General features: G+C 36.0%; 1 protein-coding gene across 3 annotated transcripts in view; it reads left to right on the top strand.

The window, feature by feature from the left end:
• Window positions 1–16116, top strand: part of SNF4Agamma (SNF4/AMP-activated protein kinase gamma subunit) — a 40727-nt gene extending 24611 nt beyond the window's left edge. For 2 of the 3 annotated variants that reach the window (XM_064357042.1, XM_008196096.3), the window contains 7 exons: window positions 4528–4661; window positions 8895–8943; window positions 11701–11838; window positions 13197–13525; window positions 13575–13778; window positions 13831–13977; window positions 14895–16116. In XM_064357042.1, coding sequence (XP_064213112.1) covers window positions 4528–4661; window positions 8895–8943; window positions 11701–11838; window positions 13197–13525; window positions 13575–13778; window positions 13831–13977; window positions 14895–15281 — 1388 coding nt within the window. In that variant the 3' untranslated portion in view covers window positions 15282–16116. The remainder of the gene's footprint in view (window positions 1–4527; window positions 4662–8894; window positions 8944–11700; window positions 11839–13196; window positions 13526–13574; window positions 13779–13830; window positions 13978–14894) is intronic. The other variant, XM_064357043.1, reaches the window with a different exon arrangement.
• Window positions 16117–16298: the final 182 nt, after the last annotated feature.

The following is a 16298-nucleotide window of genomic DNA, read 5'->3' as shown; positions in this document are numbered from 1 at the left end:
GAGCGGAGTTTCAAATGTCATTTTTAGTAATAATAATAATTTGTTTTGCTGTAGCTGTCGTGTCACGATTTTGGAAAAATATTGGAACTAAATAAACACAGTTTATTTAATAATTTGTTGTTGCGAATTTTCTGTCTGTAATTCTATCAGTTCTAGTTATCACCTCCGGAATTCGCAATTCAATTTCCGTGCTTTGTTATTTCGACAGTTGTGCTAAGTTTATTAGTCGGTAAATACCGCAAATAAATTTCCCGCGTTTATCGAAATGCAATCTGTTTGATTTCGTTGTGATCACCATTTACGTTTAATTTGTTTGAGAAAGCTTCCTTCTTTCTGGGCGAGGCAAGAAACTGACGAAAGTTTTTTTAACTAACAATACTGGCAATTACAACTTTATTATTCGATATTTTGATGCGGTAATTTTAGAATTCGGTTTATTTTCAGACAGTGAAGTGAAAACAAATGATCGGAAATCTGCTTCGCAATTACACATTCTCTTCGATTAATTATTTTTTTCCTTAATGCGGCAATGCATACTTGAGCGTTTTTAATGAAACACCCGTCGCTTATTATTGATTAAACATTTTTCAGGATGCAGCTTTCAGTCTGAAACACATAAAAGTGAATAATCGGCAATTCTGAGAATTTTTCCCAATTGCTTGTTAATGTGGGTAGAATTATTTGAAGTGGAAGAAGCAATTTTTGCTCTTGGGTTGTTTCATGTCCAGTCAATTAATTCGAGTAGAATTACACGATAATTTTTGAGATTATTTTTTACGTTTGACTTTTGACCTTATCCTTGTAACCATTTGGGTTCTGAAAAGTTCGCTGGCCATGAAAATCGAAAAACAGTGTTTGTTCAAATGTAATTGTTGCATTAGAGTTTGAAATCTCTTCAAGGAAAGTAATTGTTTACTGTCGGGAGCAGGTTTAAAGTTCTTATTTGAGTAGCTTAATTAGATTTATTTCTTCGAGCAGTGATTGATTCTCGAGCCAATTGTGTATTTTCAGTTGAAGTAATGAGACTTTTATTTTAATTCAAACGGCGGATTAGCCAAAGTTCGTGGAATTGCTAAAGGGTCAAAACCCAGGCAAAAGTATTTTTGATCGAATTGATATTCCAAAATGTTGGTAAATAATATGTGTGGGCAAGAGAAAATATTGACAAATCGAAAAATTGAATGTTTTATATCAGGGATTTATTGAGAATAGAATGAAAAAGATAATTAGTTCTTACTAAATTACATCCACATTATGAAAATGGAACAATTCGTGGAGCTTTTTCTCAATTACGTAAGTGCTGTGTGGAATCTAATTAACCTACATTATTTTTGTTGACAAAAAATGATTTTAAACTTGAACATTTCAAGGCTCCGCATGTAATCTTTATGATAACCGAGATAGCGGGAGAAAAATACAATTGTTGACAAAATGAGATTGGAGTTCGATGTAATTTCACATTTTGAGATGACTTTTGGGACAAAAATATTTCCATCACACGTGTATACTTCCCCTCGTTATCCGTAAACAAATTACCATATAACAGAACCTGAACGCTTTAATGATTATTCATACGGTTGTCAATTGCGCTCGAATACGAATTATGTAATTCCAGCGCATTAGAGTGCAATAAATACCGGCTATGGGATAAAGATGCAGAGCTTCAGCAATTTGCTACAACAGAACCTGCACAGTCACAATAAATACTTCGGCCAACACCATCACCATATCCACTTCCATCAGCCAAATGTGGCAGCTTTCAATATCAGCACGGACAGTTGTCCCGAAACGCCGAGTAAAAATTCTCTGGATAGCAGTAGTACGAACTCCTCTGTGAGCGGTTCTTCCCCCAAAGTCGAGTTCTCATCATCGCCGAAAAACAGTTTATTTCACAAAAATCACAACCACCACCATCATTCGATCCAAGAATTGATTCGGCATTTCGGAAAGAAAGTCCACAATTGGAGGTCAGATACGGGTTATCGCAGGAATTCCTGTACCGAAGACAGTAACAAGTTCGAAGAGGATTTCAGGAGTAGAAGCAAATCGTTAGATGCGGCGACGGGGAAAAGGGTCTTGAGTGATTGTGAAGCCACATATAGGATTTATGAATCTATTTTAAGAGAGGGTAGGTTTAATTTTGCCTGAAAGAAAATTGAATTTTTGAAGTGATCCGCCTGGTTTTGTCTTTGATGTTTGAATCAGTTATTACAATACGGTCTATTTATGGCGATAATTTCGTTATAGCGAGCTATTGTTGTGCCGGACCGTGAATAGTTAATACAACTGTGTTAAAGGCTTTAGATGTGGGTCTGACATCTTTACTGTGCATAATGCACGACACGGTAGTGACAGCTTGACAAATACTAGAGAATGTTTTATTAGCTGTGCTGTGGCGCATTGCTGGCAATTTTTTTGCACAGTTTCTGTAAACCGTTGTTTACGAGCAAAAAATTAATGAAGTTGCTCCACGATGATGTTACATTAATTTGCTTATCAGCTTGATCGATTAGCAGATGTCTGGACCTTAATATATTAATGTATTAATTGTACGCGATTTCCGTTCATTGGAAAACATGTTTATGGAATGAAACGAACCGTTTTTGAGCAACGCCTTTTGTAAAAGGGAATGTTGGCAACCTTTATAAATATCCGGCAAAATTATTGAAAACAATGTAATTATTCACAGTTAGATAACACTTTGTGTTTACTTACAGACTATATTTTTAACATAACTCACACGTGTTTTAAATCTCTCCAAATAATGCCGATCATATTTACCTGAATTTTATGTAAATCTTCACAGGATTATTTATCTAGCTATTTGGAAAAATTGTAACTAAGCGCACATTCGTTGTGTAATTTTTCAGATAAATGCAATGCGATTATGTTTTTTGGTGTTTTGACTCAAATGTGACCTCTCGATATTTTTAAACGACTTTTCCGCTGCTTACATAACTTCTCCATAAAAAATGTTGCATTTAATTTAACCACTATCAATTAATTATTAATAATTATTATTATTCATTCATATTTATCTTTGTTGATGTAATATTGGTTGTCTACAAAATTTATTTCTATAATATTTAAGAAATAATGATAATGGTAATGACTCCAATAAACAAATTATACCGAATGATTAGAACAAACCAAGACAATTAATTGAGAATTACTTTTAGCCAAGCGTTTGCTGAACTACAGAGAATTATTTAAAAAAACGAACTAGAAAAAATCAGTTTTTACACATTGGTCACATTGACCGTGTTCTGAGAAATACAGTGATCTTTAATGTATGTTTACTAGAATTATTGCTTTCTGAGTAAATTTATAGACACTTCTGGTCACATTACGTCTAACTGTCGGCGCAGATCAATGTGTAATTGATTTCTTGTTCTAGTTAATATTTAAGTATTTGCTATTTCTTCATTTTTTTAATAATTGTGACGATTTAAACAGGCATTCTGGGTAAAATAAAATACTCGTAATGTATTTTTTATGAGCTGCTGGAGGACGCAATACCAGGATTACTTTGTTCCGAACTGCATGAACGTAGAATCTGGCAGCTCGTTTCCAATACTCTGTTGTATTTGTTATAAATACTTTAACAGTTACATTTGTCAGGTTTAGATCTCTATCGTGTGTGCGCACAGCATTACAATCACACAATTTGTATTAGTTTGTGTTGATTTTGCCACAATTCAATACAGTGTTACAAAATACAAACACACCTCATGGACATTGTATTCTCAGTTTTTGCAAGTTTTAAGAGTCTAATATAAGAGAATTACGTCGTCTTGTCTGTAATGAAGTTACTGTAAATTGCAGACGTGCTGTATGTGTTCAAATGTGGGAAACGAAACTTTACTACCCACTTTAATGATCGTTAACATTGTCTTGAACAGACAGAAGTTCCAAAGTAGGAGCTGTTTTTGATGAAGATTTTGCAATTTTGTTTATTACCTTTATCTTTGTTTGAGAACTTGACATTCCAACTCTCGAAGTACTGAGTAAACATTTTGAATATTGACTGTTTGCGGCCTTTGGTTAACACTTTCAGTAATTTTTACAAAGAGCACCGATTCCAGTTCCAGGCGTTTTGTTCCTCTCATATTGTAAATATTGTCACTTCCATTAATTATTGTAATGTGAAAGTAAATTTCTGATAATGATAGCTTTTATCTTTGAGTTATCATGTGGTGTTTGATTTACAATTAAACTAGACGTATCGTGAAATTCGTCGGTTTGAGTGTGTCTTTCCCACACTGATGTAGCATTAAAATGAATATTCATCGAGGGTATTACTATCAAGGTAACTAGCGCCTGTCGTTCCCTGAAAATTGGCAATTTCATAGTTTATTTAAACCCATTAAGTTTCTGTTACTTTTTCGTTGCGCGAATGAAAGTCTTGTTTATCTCGACAAAATGTACAAATGCGGCATCATTGAAACTCCCACGTCTTTGATAACAAGCTTAACATGTATTATTCATCATTGGGTTACATTTCAAACGCAACTGTTTTGTTTTTAGGGGCGCATTTGAGGCAGAGATCTTTAGATACTGAAAGACGGCGGCAATCTCTCGGAACTATCATTCCTCACAGGGCTTCAGACGCTTTCCTCGACCCTTATCATGCTGCGATTCTTTTCAGGGATGCAAGAGGGGTAAGTTGATTTGGTTTATTTGCAGGAAAAGACGCTCGCCCGGATTATTTAGCCGGATTACCTCAACTTACAGTATTCTAATTCGTAGTCTGTGACGTGGCGCCCTCTCTGAGTTTCACACCGATATTCAATTCGCGGTCCGCTTCCTTGTTATTACGGTAATTTTAAAATTCGCGTCGGTTTTCGACGTGAAAGGGAATCGAAATGTGTTTACTCGCCTGCTAAAGCTCAATGTTTGCTCTGCTTTATGTGCATTTCTAGCTGAGAGGTATTTAACTTTCCGCGTTCTTAATGTTGGGATTACGGATTATCTTTGATAATCAGTTTGCGTATTTTATCTTTTCAGCGATTTATTAAGTGACATTCGCACGACGCAGTTTTTTATTTAGGGAATTTTTATACGAATGAAAGTCGTTTCATTCATTAATCAATTTTTAATTGAATTATATTAAGAAGAAGAATGTAGAAATGAATGGGCGCTAATATTAGCTGAATTATCGACTATAAAATTAATTGCAGAATCTTATAATGGCGCTGCCTGAAATGTGATAATTTTACACTTCTGTCTTCGAGAGACGTTTGAAAGCGTTATAGCGTTTTTCAAGCACCTTTTCAGAAAAATGCTGTAAACAGACGTGACAAAGAAAATTTGCATTTGTGTGATCTAATTTGCATAATAATGGCAAAGATTCATCTTTTACATGGTTGATAATTTTTTACACTGATTTTAATTGAATTAGAAGTAGACAGACAAGCGTAAGTTCTGTAGCATTTATCAGTTTTTTCCCGAAAGGATGAAATTGTTGCAAAATGTTCAAAACTACTAAATTGGTTACAGAGTAAGTGTAAACAAATATAAACGTCCATATATTGCTACTAATTACGGAATACATGTTTTGTGGTTTTGAGTTGTTTATGGCGCTACTTGGGTATTTATTTGAATTTCTTTCTACATTAAAGTTTTTAATTGTTTTGCATATTACACGAAGGAAATAAAAATCGTTGACACAACATTGTTTTATTGTTTTCACCCAATGATAGTGATTGCATTCACGACAGATAAGACGATTAGTTCTGAATTTATTTCGGTCAGATCTCACAAATTTCAAATTACATAAATAATATAATAAATAAATAAATTCTCTTACTACTTCAAATTATGGTGTGCTTTACTTTGAGAAGAAAACAAATCAAACAACAGTCAGGAAACTTCGTTGGCAGCTCATTTCTTAGAAGTTTTTCCTGCTTTCACTTTGAGGTTTGTTGTAAAGCTCGTGAAGTGAGCCAGCCCTCTTATGTTTTCAAGCCTCAAACTTCGATACATTGCTAATGAGGGTCTTCATTAAAGGTGACATTTTATCTATTTATACAACGTAGCGTTTTTATAATGAGGTTTATCTAAAAAGAAGGATTTTAAAATACTTTTTAACGTTCGATTTATTTGCCGTTAAAAGTCTTAGATATTTTGCCTAATGAATTATTTGAATCTTTATGACTTGATGAGTTAAAAGCAGTCATGCAACACCTATCGATTTATCGTAGGTGAATGCAAATACACTCAAATCGATAGAATAAATAGAAGTTTGTGGTTGAGACGTGAACAGCTTTTACAGCTCGTAATGCACCTAAAACTGTGTGTTTTGATTATGGAAAGTGCACCTGTCGACTTGGTGCAAGTTCTGTGCTCAAGTGAAGCGCAGAATATCCGTTTCAGTGAAATAGGATAAAGCATTGCACTGAGATAGTGTTTGAACGTCAAGCGTGAGAAGTTTTCTCCCGTTTTGATTTCGTGTCTTGCTCCGGAATCACTAGTCGTCCTTGGCAATGATTTGAATGCGGCCAGTCATTCCTTTGCATTTAGTCGTGCGACAGGACGAAAACAAGCCGGAAAACGTCTTGTTTTCCCTCACGTAGCTCTCGATCAGCAGTCCGGCTCAGCACAAATCGATTCCTTTCGGCCACAAACAAGGACGGAACGGTCTCATGTGAGAGGATCCTACACGTTTTGTGTTCCAATGTTTATCAATTCAATGGTCGACGCAGGCGTGGTGTCGTTGGGTTCTCTTCATTTTTATTTGTATAATCGGTACTGGTGTACAGATGATTTGTGTTTGTTGTCGATTGTGAAGTGAATTCGTTTCTCGGCCGTACTCCGGGTACCGGACGCGTTTTTCCGGACTTGTTCCGGACGCCCGCCGCGGTGCAACAAGTGCTGATTTTCGTAAGAATATTCCAAAGCGACAGTGTTTGAGCGTTTCGTTAATTAAGCGAGGGTAAACGAGTGGCGGTTTTTGATAAGTGGAGAAATTTATTTTACGCTGACGTACAGGGTTTAATTATAAGGATGTGCGTCTTCAGCTTGTTTGGCTAAGATAACACCAAAATTTCCGATTGTATGGCCAATATTGACACAGGCTATCGAACGAAGCGCTTTTCGGCTTGGAAAAATCCCTAGTGGGATTGTTATTGTTTATGGAAAACGGCCTTGAAGTGGGCGCACTGTATGCGAAAAGTTTTTAAGATGAACATCGCTGACATAATCGCCTTGTTTACGGTTTCTTGAGCAGAGTTTTCGGACAGGTTGGACGGCTGAGGATTGTTATGTTAAGTGGAAAAACAGTGTGGGCGGTCGGGCTAATCGTATTGGTGTTAGTTGATTATTTGATTAAACTTGTTGGTCTTGTTAAATCCACAATTATTTTATTTTTTGGAGGAAGAGAGTAGGCTTATTTTCCAAAGTAATATGCAGATCGACGTAATCACGTCAACATTTCTGGCTTTTAATAGATTTAATGGTGTTGTTCATTAAACTCCTACTCTTTAATAATTTCACAGATTAACGGGAATTGATTCAATGTCTTTCTTAATTTGTAGAGAAATACCTGGCACGTGTTCGAACATCGATAAAAATGGAAATTTTCTAATGCTGGTCGTATAAATGCAATTATTAAAAAATGTTACGAACAAAACCGATTTACATGTATAATAAACTCTTGTTTTTATTGAAGTAAACCAGTTAGTAATATTTTTGATAGGTGCTATGACTTCACTAACATCATTTATTTTCTCTTACAAGACAAATGATAATTTTTATTGTTTGTTCATGGAAATATTTTTAATATAATTGAATTATTAAAGCATTGAAGTATCCACAAACTAGATAGATATATGAAGTTACAGCATTGTTATTATTGCTATTAGCTTTTCAACATTTACTTGATTGCGGGCGATATGTAAACAAGAAACAGGTTATAATAGTTCATAGGTCGTTTTACAAACATTTTTTTGATAATTTAAAATTTAATTTTTTATCAGGAACAGCACAATTTTTAACTGCTAATGTTTTTAATGCAAAGTTATTCGAGATGTTCGAAAAACTAAAGTAGTATTGGAACAGTTCAGGTCTGAAGTAGCATCGATTTTTGTTAAGTACTTACTGTTGATTGATTGATGTATCGTATGTTGACCAAAGCTTTGATAAAGTAGTTTTGTGTGCACAGATTTCTAGTAACAAACTGTGGAAGAGTTTTGCTTTGTTAATTCCTGATCGAAACTACGTAATAAGCGAGATTCATAGTTTAGTAGTTGCTAAAAGTAAACCCTTCGGGAGTGAATTATTAATAAACTTCACAAAAAATAAATCGATGGGCACGACATCCACCCCATCCATCACCCGGACCAATCAATCGCCTCCTGCCCGCTTATAAAATAAAATTAAATTTGAGTTTTGGAGGCATTTTACGCGCTCAACTTAAACATTTCACGGTAAATTTATTACACCCATTGCTAACGAGTTATTTTCGACTTGACGCAACAAGTACCTTGCAAAACCCGCACCGTAACCCATTATTTGTCGGGTTCTCCGCATCAAAAGCTCGAGGCCAAGGCCAAACACTGTCGCCTTGAAGCGAAAGCTCCCGGAGTAAGGGCACACTTTCAGGCGGACATGATGTTTTCGGACCCGAAGCGTAAATTTAACCGATGAAACCACGATGTTCCGGAGGTTTTCTTCGTTAGAAAGTAACGCCAGTGCGAAAATATCGCCGACGCCTTCACCGCCGCTCACGCCTCCGGTTACCTCCGAAATTTGGAACTGGTATTCGAGGTTTAATAACGCGAAACGGAAGGCGCTGGTGTTGTCGCCAAAGGCGTTCGTCAAAAGAGCGCTGGTAATGCTAGGAGGTTTCCCAAATGAAGGTTTTGCAGGCGAGTAATGAATTTTCTTTGTTGCAGTTACCAGTCGTCGATCCGTTCCTAGAAAAAGTCAATATATCGGATTTAGGTGAGTTCGGTTTTAATTTATTAACTCCATTGCTCTGTAATTATTTCGTTCTATATTGGTTTTGGCATGTTCTGTCTCTCATTTGTTTGTGTTGGATAATTAAAAGTTCAACTGAAATAATTCAAGTGAACTGTTTATTAAAAATGTAGTTTTTGGCACACTGTCCTGCCGTGCATTCTCTCATTGTTAGAATTATTTCGAAATCTGATATTTGAGTTAGGTTCGCGGAACGCACTAAAAACGAGAGTCTAAATTAAAGAAAGAAAACATTCCAAATTTTATGATTTATTACCGGCTATTCTAAATTTAAAATGACATTAAGCTGAGGTAATAATTTGAGAAAAATGTAAGAGCGCGGTAAAATGTTGTTTTGATTTGTGGCTCATTTTTCTTCTCCGGAGCTGATTTATATTCAGCTCGTCTAAAACATTTGCATTTTCATGTCTAGATTATTCTTTGTTGGGACTAAACTTAATTATTGTGCACAATGACGTGGAATTAACAAAATAATTTTTTCTCAAGTTCAAGTTTAGGAAAAACCGAATTTTTCTCCTGTGGGAGCCAGACAACGTCAATAATGAAATCATGGTATAAATACAAATCGATGACATAATTGTTATGAAAATATTTTTTCGAGACGAAGTCAATGTTTGTTGTAATTGTTGATATGAATATTTTCAATACAAAGTTAGTTGTAATCAATCTTTTTATGCATTCGTTATTTGCAATTGTAATTGGATGAGCGTGATCAAACTGCATCAGTTCCTATTTATTTTTCGTGATTAAAAACGCAGAATACTGAATATTTCATTATCATTATTATTCCGTTTCCGTGATATATTTTGTTAGAACGTGTTTACCTATTGACACCATTGAACGCATGTGTTGTATAATTTTTTATCGGCATACATAACAAAGATTAAGTTAATTTTTTGTTGTTATTTTTGCGAATATTTGCTTTGAATTTTAATGCACACTCAAGGTTGCGTTAAAATTGATTTGTTTATTGTCCATCAACAAGACCTGGCCGGAATAAGTGACAGGTTCCATTAAAACAGCCAGATTCGAGTTTGGGAAATTTTTATTATCGGATGTGGAGTGGATTATTAATAATTTTATGAGCGGATTCGGCAGCCAGCCAGACCGCTAAGAAGTGGATCGGGTGCGGAAATTTTGCTCCACTTCTGGCAGCTGCATTCTGTTGATGCAATCCATCAGATAATGCAGACAGGTATTTTTAGTCATCGCCGGACTAATTTTAGATCGCTGTTTGGATTTATTCGAACTTTTTTGGTTGGCAGGTTTTTGCATTTTTATTTTCATTCCGACAAGCGTTGTGCTTGGCACTGTGCTATCAATTTATGGGAAATGATACATAAAACGAGCGCAGGAATTTTTATTTTCATCTCTGACACGACAATTAATAAAGCTTACCGGTTGTCGCTTTGTGCACCGTAAATATAGAAATGAGGTTTCACATTTTTTCAGCTCATATTAAAATTGGTGGATTCGCAAATGTGCCGTTTTACTGTGAATTAATTAAAGCACCCAAACGGGCAAGAAATAAAAAATTCTGTGGGAAAGGAAATATTTTTCCGAGTTTAAGAGCTCTAATGGTTTTAATGCTTGTTACCGGAAAGGTGAGCTGCCTTGAATTCATACATACCAATGAGCTGTTTAATTAGTTTCCATCGTTTAAAGCTTGTGTTAAAATTGGGCGATTGTAAGTGAATTCAGAAATAGACTATTTTGGTGAAGATAAGTTATCTTACCTCACACGTCATTCAGTTTCGTTTGACCCTCTTCAACCTTCGTGTAATTCAATGTCCGTTTCGATAATGGCCAAAACAACAGAAACTGGAAAAAGGATTATTAGAGCAATCGCGATGTTTAATTGTGCTAGAGCCACCTTTAACATCACGGTCACAAAGATCAAGTATTATGACCCTGTGGAAGCTGTAATCCAATTACAAACTAGAGTGAATTTTTCGCCCAGTTAAATGTCAAAAGACGACTTGCAAATAGCAAATAACATCATTTTTCGTTAATGATATCGACGACTGGCGACGCTCGTTCAGTATTTTGGCAGCTGGTCCATTCGACGCCAATAATAGCTTGACGTTTATCCAGTCAGTGTGAGACGGGGCTCCTGGCATGGTGAGAGTTAATTCGGATTTGGTGAAGAAACAAACCGCAAAAAGTCTTGTTCGTACTAGTCGCTATCTAATGTTGTTATTGATATTTGGTTCCTTGTGGCGCGATTGAATTTGCGAAGGGGGAGATCTTGTTATGTCGAAACATTTTTAATCAGCTGACCTCCGATAACTCGCTCCTGTTTTGCATTAAATTGGCGATGTTGGGATTTATTTGTTGTCATATGTTTGCGGAAATTTGGCAGTAGTGTCCGTTTCGGTGGATTAATGAAAGTGGCTGCCATGCGGTGAGCTTTGTTGACATTTCGCGGCGCGTTTTTGGGGGTGTTTTGTGCGATGTGGGACGGGCATGTTACGTTTGCACATCTTCTCGAATCATGTGCGTCTGTTTTTGCCCACGATCGAAGAGGAGGAAGAGTTTTACACTATCGATCAAATCAAAGAGTTCGAGTACGTCTCGCCCGAGTACAAAGAGTGGCTTGCGGACGTCCTCGAGCAAGGTATTTTCAGCCCTAGTGGTGGTGGTTGATGTTTGCGTGGGAGTGATTCAATCATTCGCCGACAGTTTCGTAATTAAATTTGAGAGCCGGTTATTCTGTTTCAGAAGAGGATGAATCTCAAATATTCGTCAAATTCTTCAAGTTCCACAAGTGCTATGATCTCATTCCCACCTCCGCCAAGTTGGTCGTCTTCGACACGCAGCTGCTGGTCAAGAAGGCCTTCTTCGCTCTGGTCTACAACGGTAAGGACTCACTTCCTCATTTTTTCGCTAAGATTAACCGGACGTTTATACACATTAATTATTCCAAACGTTAACAACTATAAATAACCCCTTTTCCGTTTGTTTACTTCCCGAGCGGTGAACACCTTGAATTTTTGCCAATTTTACGGCGCGAAAAATGCACACTGTGTCATGACGGAGTTTCCAGGCAGACGATTTTTTTTATCAAATTCTAGCGAATGACAGGGCAAGGTTTGCGCATCTGCTATCAGAGCGAAAAACTTTCAAGCGAAATGAGGAAAGTTTGCTGTGTAATAAAATTCTTTGCAAAACAAAGAGCACAATTCAAACTGAATTCTATAGAATTGGTTCAGTGGGAATTTGGCAGCGGACTGAATTTTATAAGTAAAATGTTTTACGGCTTTTTTCATCTAAATTTATCTTGGAAGCTTAAATTACCGCAATAATTATTCGTTAATGACAACTTTTGATTGAATGCTTTATTTACAATAATAGTTTTATGGTAATAGGATTGCCTGCTGCCGATTTATCGTAACAATATTTGCATTTTAATGTCAGTTTTATAAACAGGACGATTATAATAATATGCTCAAGAATAATATATAACTTGTTGAATTTAGATGTGGAAATAAATATTCCACGTTAACCTTTCCGGAAACCAATTAATTCCCAGTTTTACGTTAGCACAAATATTAACATTCTTTTAAATCGTTATAATTATCCTTACAAATTGCACCACTCAATTGTAATTCAGATGAATTATTTAAAAGGATGAGACTCTGGAGTAAATTCAAATTCGCAAAAAGTTAACAGAGTTACGACGAAAAATTTACACAAGCCCATTAAAAATTTTGACGCGGTATTTGCCAAGCGGAAAACTAAAATATTAAAGGGTTTATTTTGAGCGTTTGCTTTGTTTTTACGTAAAAATTAAAGCACAGTTCCTGCTCTCAGTAGTACAATTTTTGTGAATAATAAACACAAATGTATTGACAAAAGTTTTCAGGTTTCGTGGTGTAATTTATTGCATTGTGTTACACTTTCAAGCGTTGTTTATTATTTCCAAGGCCCCGGATTCGGCCACTTGTGTACTTGTACCATTATCGTATTACATATTTAAAATGTGTAAATACGTTTAGCGGAACATCTGTTGCGTGAAAATACAAGTAAAAACTTGGAAAAACAAACACAAGCCATTACTGCCGAAAGTGGTAATTCCGTCTCCAATTTGTTATCACTTATTAGATAATGAAAACAAGCGGCTATAGCCATTATCTAATGCGGTATAAGAATCTTATCGCTTGATCTCTGTAATAAGCGTGTAATTTTGCAAACTTGAGGGATGGGTTTGTGCTTAGGTGTCCGAGCGGCGCCGCTGTGGGACAGCAGCCAGCAAGAGTTCGTCGGCATGCTGACCATCACCGACTTTATAAAAATCCTGCGAATGTACTACAAGTCGCCAACGGTGGCGATGGACGAGCTTGAGGAGCACAAACTGGACACTTGGCGGCACGTGTTGAAGGATCAGCGTCCTCTTATCTACATCAGTCCTGACGCTTCGCTCTACGATGCAATCCGCACTCTTATCCACAACAGAATCCACAGATTACCGGTGATCGATCCGGAGACGGGGAACGTCCTCTACATCCTAACCCACAAGAGGATACTCCGATTTTTGTTCTTATACGTAAGTTTGGATCAAACTCCGGTGACCGCATCTGATCGCTTTGCTGCAGATTAACGAACTTCCGAAACCTAGTTATATGAACAAAACGCTGCGAGATGTGAGGATCGGTAGTTACGAGAATATCGAAACAGCAACGGAGGACACGTCGATTATTTTAGCTTTGAAGAAGTTCGTCGAGAGGCGAGTCTCGGCACTGCCTCTTGTAGATAACGAAGGTCGGCTTGTTGATATTTACGCTAAATTTGACGTTATTGTAAGTAATTTATCGAATGTGTGTTCAATTATTTACCGAGTTATTTTTGCAGAATTTAGCCGCTGAAAAGACTTATAATGATCTAGACGTTTCGTTAAAGAAAGCTAATGAGCACCGGAACGAATGGTTTGAAGGTGTGCATAAATGTAAGCTCGACGAGACGTTGTTTACGATTATGGACAAGATTGTCAAAGCAGAGGTAAGCACAAAAATAACCCGAAAAAGTTAGTTTATTGCATCAATTCGATCGCTTCATTCGAGTTAAATTAACATGTTTATTTCATATCAACTTTAAATCAGCAAACGCCAAAGGGATTTGCTGGTGTGTGGGCGGATATCTTCTGGTTGAATGGTTATTATTTTTGGATTAGCTCCAATAAAGTTTATTGAAAGAGCACAACTGATTTAATAGCAGATTTGCACGCAAAAATAGGAACATTGAAATTTATTTTAACGAGGAACGAGACCGAGCAACGATTCTGTTTACAAAGGCATTTTTAGTTTTTCCGCTGAAAATTTCACCGAATAAAAAATAAAAAGTTTTTCTATGAATTTTTTAGTGAAAAACAAAAAATTCCTTTAAACAAAATTGTTGCCCGAAACCTAATAATTCTTCAGCAAAACGGATTATATTAATTTTTTTAATTGATTCTCTAAAATTAATGTAGTCACCTTAGAGGAATACTGAAAAAGAAAGAATCACTAAAAAAATTTATAACTCGAAAACTAAAAGTCTTAGAGCAAAACAGTTTGTTTCAGTGATTTTCAGTACTTAGTTCTTCATTAGAAAAATTCATATCTCAGAAAGTGAACGTCTAAAAAAAACTAAAAAAAGGTTCGTTTCTGTGTTTTCCACGGAATACACAAATGCAAAAAAAAATTATAATTTAAAAACTATTAGGAGTTTGGTGATTTGCTCGACGCTATTCGATTCTCCGGATCATTTTAGATAGGTTTACATTAAAGTAACTCTATTTTTTCAAATAGTTTTGCCGTAATTGACAAAGTAAAAAAAAGGGAGAAATTTGTAAACACTCATTATTAAGTAACAATTTTAAAGGACTCGCCGCTGATTGTGGCTAGAATTTCGTGTGCAACACTTGTTCATTTTTGCAGGTGCATAGGCTCGTGGTTGTTGACGACGACGACAAAGTTATAGGAATAATATCCCTGTCTGATCTATTCCTTTACCTGGTGTTGCGACCTTGCGGCGAAGACGGTTCTCCCGACGGTGTGGCTTCGGTGAGGGCGCAAGACATAAAACTGCAGGAGACGATTTCGCAGTCGGAGAGGACGTCCTCCACTGAAGAAGTGTCGCAAACAATCCCCGAAGAGGAGGAAGACCCGACCGTAGAGAAAAATACTCAAGAAGAAAAAAGCGAAAACCATAAAGATGATTCCGACACGAGTCTGCCCGATTCTCCCGTCATCGAAAGTACGACGTCGTTACCGAGCGAGAACAGCATGTTCAGAGAGGTGACGGTGACGGGAGGCGGTGAATAATTTTGTTTTTATTTTCTGGGTGATTAGTATTTAAGATGTGACGGTTCATGTTAGTTTTGAGCCGGTCCTGGATTGTTTCTTTGTTACGGGACGTTGGTCGTTTGTTAGTCGACAATGTCTGTTACTTTGTGATCGCTTGTCCTAAATTTACAAGGGACTATAATATTTTTAAGAAATTTGTACTTAATAAGTTACATACCAAAGACTGCTTTACGTCATGCCGAGTGACGGGTGGAAGAAACAATTCAGATATCAACTAACTCATGGTGTGCTTTATTTATTTGTATAATACACTACACTTATTTTTTGTCAGATAGTGCTGTAAAAAGAGATAAAATGGTTAACATGTTATTGTTACAACTATATCCTATAATGTAAAATTACTCAATTTAGCTTCACGGAACAGTGCTTTGATGACATTGAAGATGAAAGTCGGGAGGAATATAAATTGTTTAAACATAGTAACAAAGAAGCCTTATATTTCGTACAATAGAGGATTTGTGCTTAATGTTATCAAAGCAGAAAAACCTCAAATTAACACTTTTTTGTAAATACTGAAGAATGGTGGATTATATTTTTAATATTGTGTGGATTTTTTAATTTCAGAGCTGAAGGAAAAGTATCTTGATGAGATCTACAATTTTTAAATTTTATATATAAAAATTAAGATAATGTACAGTTCGAAATAAATGATTTAAAGTGAGGTTCACTCAAAGTTGGTATTTGCTAATTTATTGTTAAGGTAGTTTAAGATATACAACGATGTAGTTACATAATATTTAGTTAGCTAGGCTCATGGCCTATACGATGCTTAGTAAACGTGTATCTACCATAATTTGAAGTTTTTCTTACCTCCTTACCCTTTTTCCCGTTTTATTTAAAGTTCATTCTAATTTTTAAAATTTTTCAAAGTGTTGGTCTGAGCCAGAGACGGCCCTGATCGTGTCATTATACCTTACGTTTTTTACACAGTAATGTTTTATTAATAAATTAATTATACAGGAAATTATCTAAACG

The sequence above is a fragment of the Tribolium castaneum genome, chromosome 5, assembly GCF_031307605.1.
Source record: "Tribolium castaneum strain GA2 chromosome 5, icTriCast1.1, whole genome shotgun sequence".
Classification (NCBI taxonomy): Eukaryota; Metazoa; Arthropoda; class Insecta; order Coleoptera; family Tenebrionidae; genus Tribolium; species Tribolium castaneum.
The sequence above is the reverse complement of the archived record's forward strand: the minus strand, read 5'-3'. Positions and strand labels throughout refer to the sequence as shown.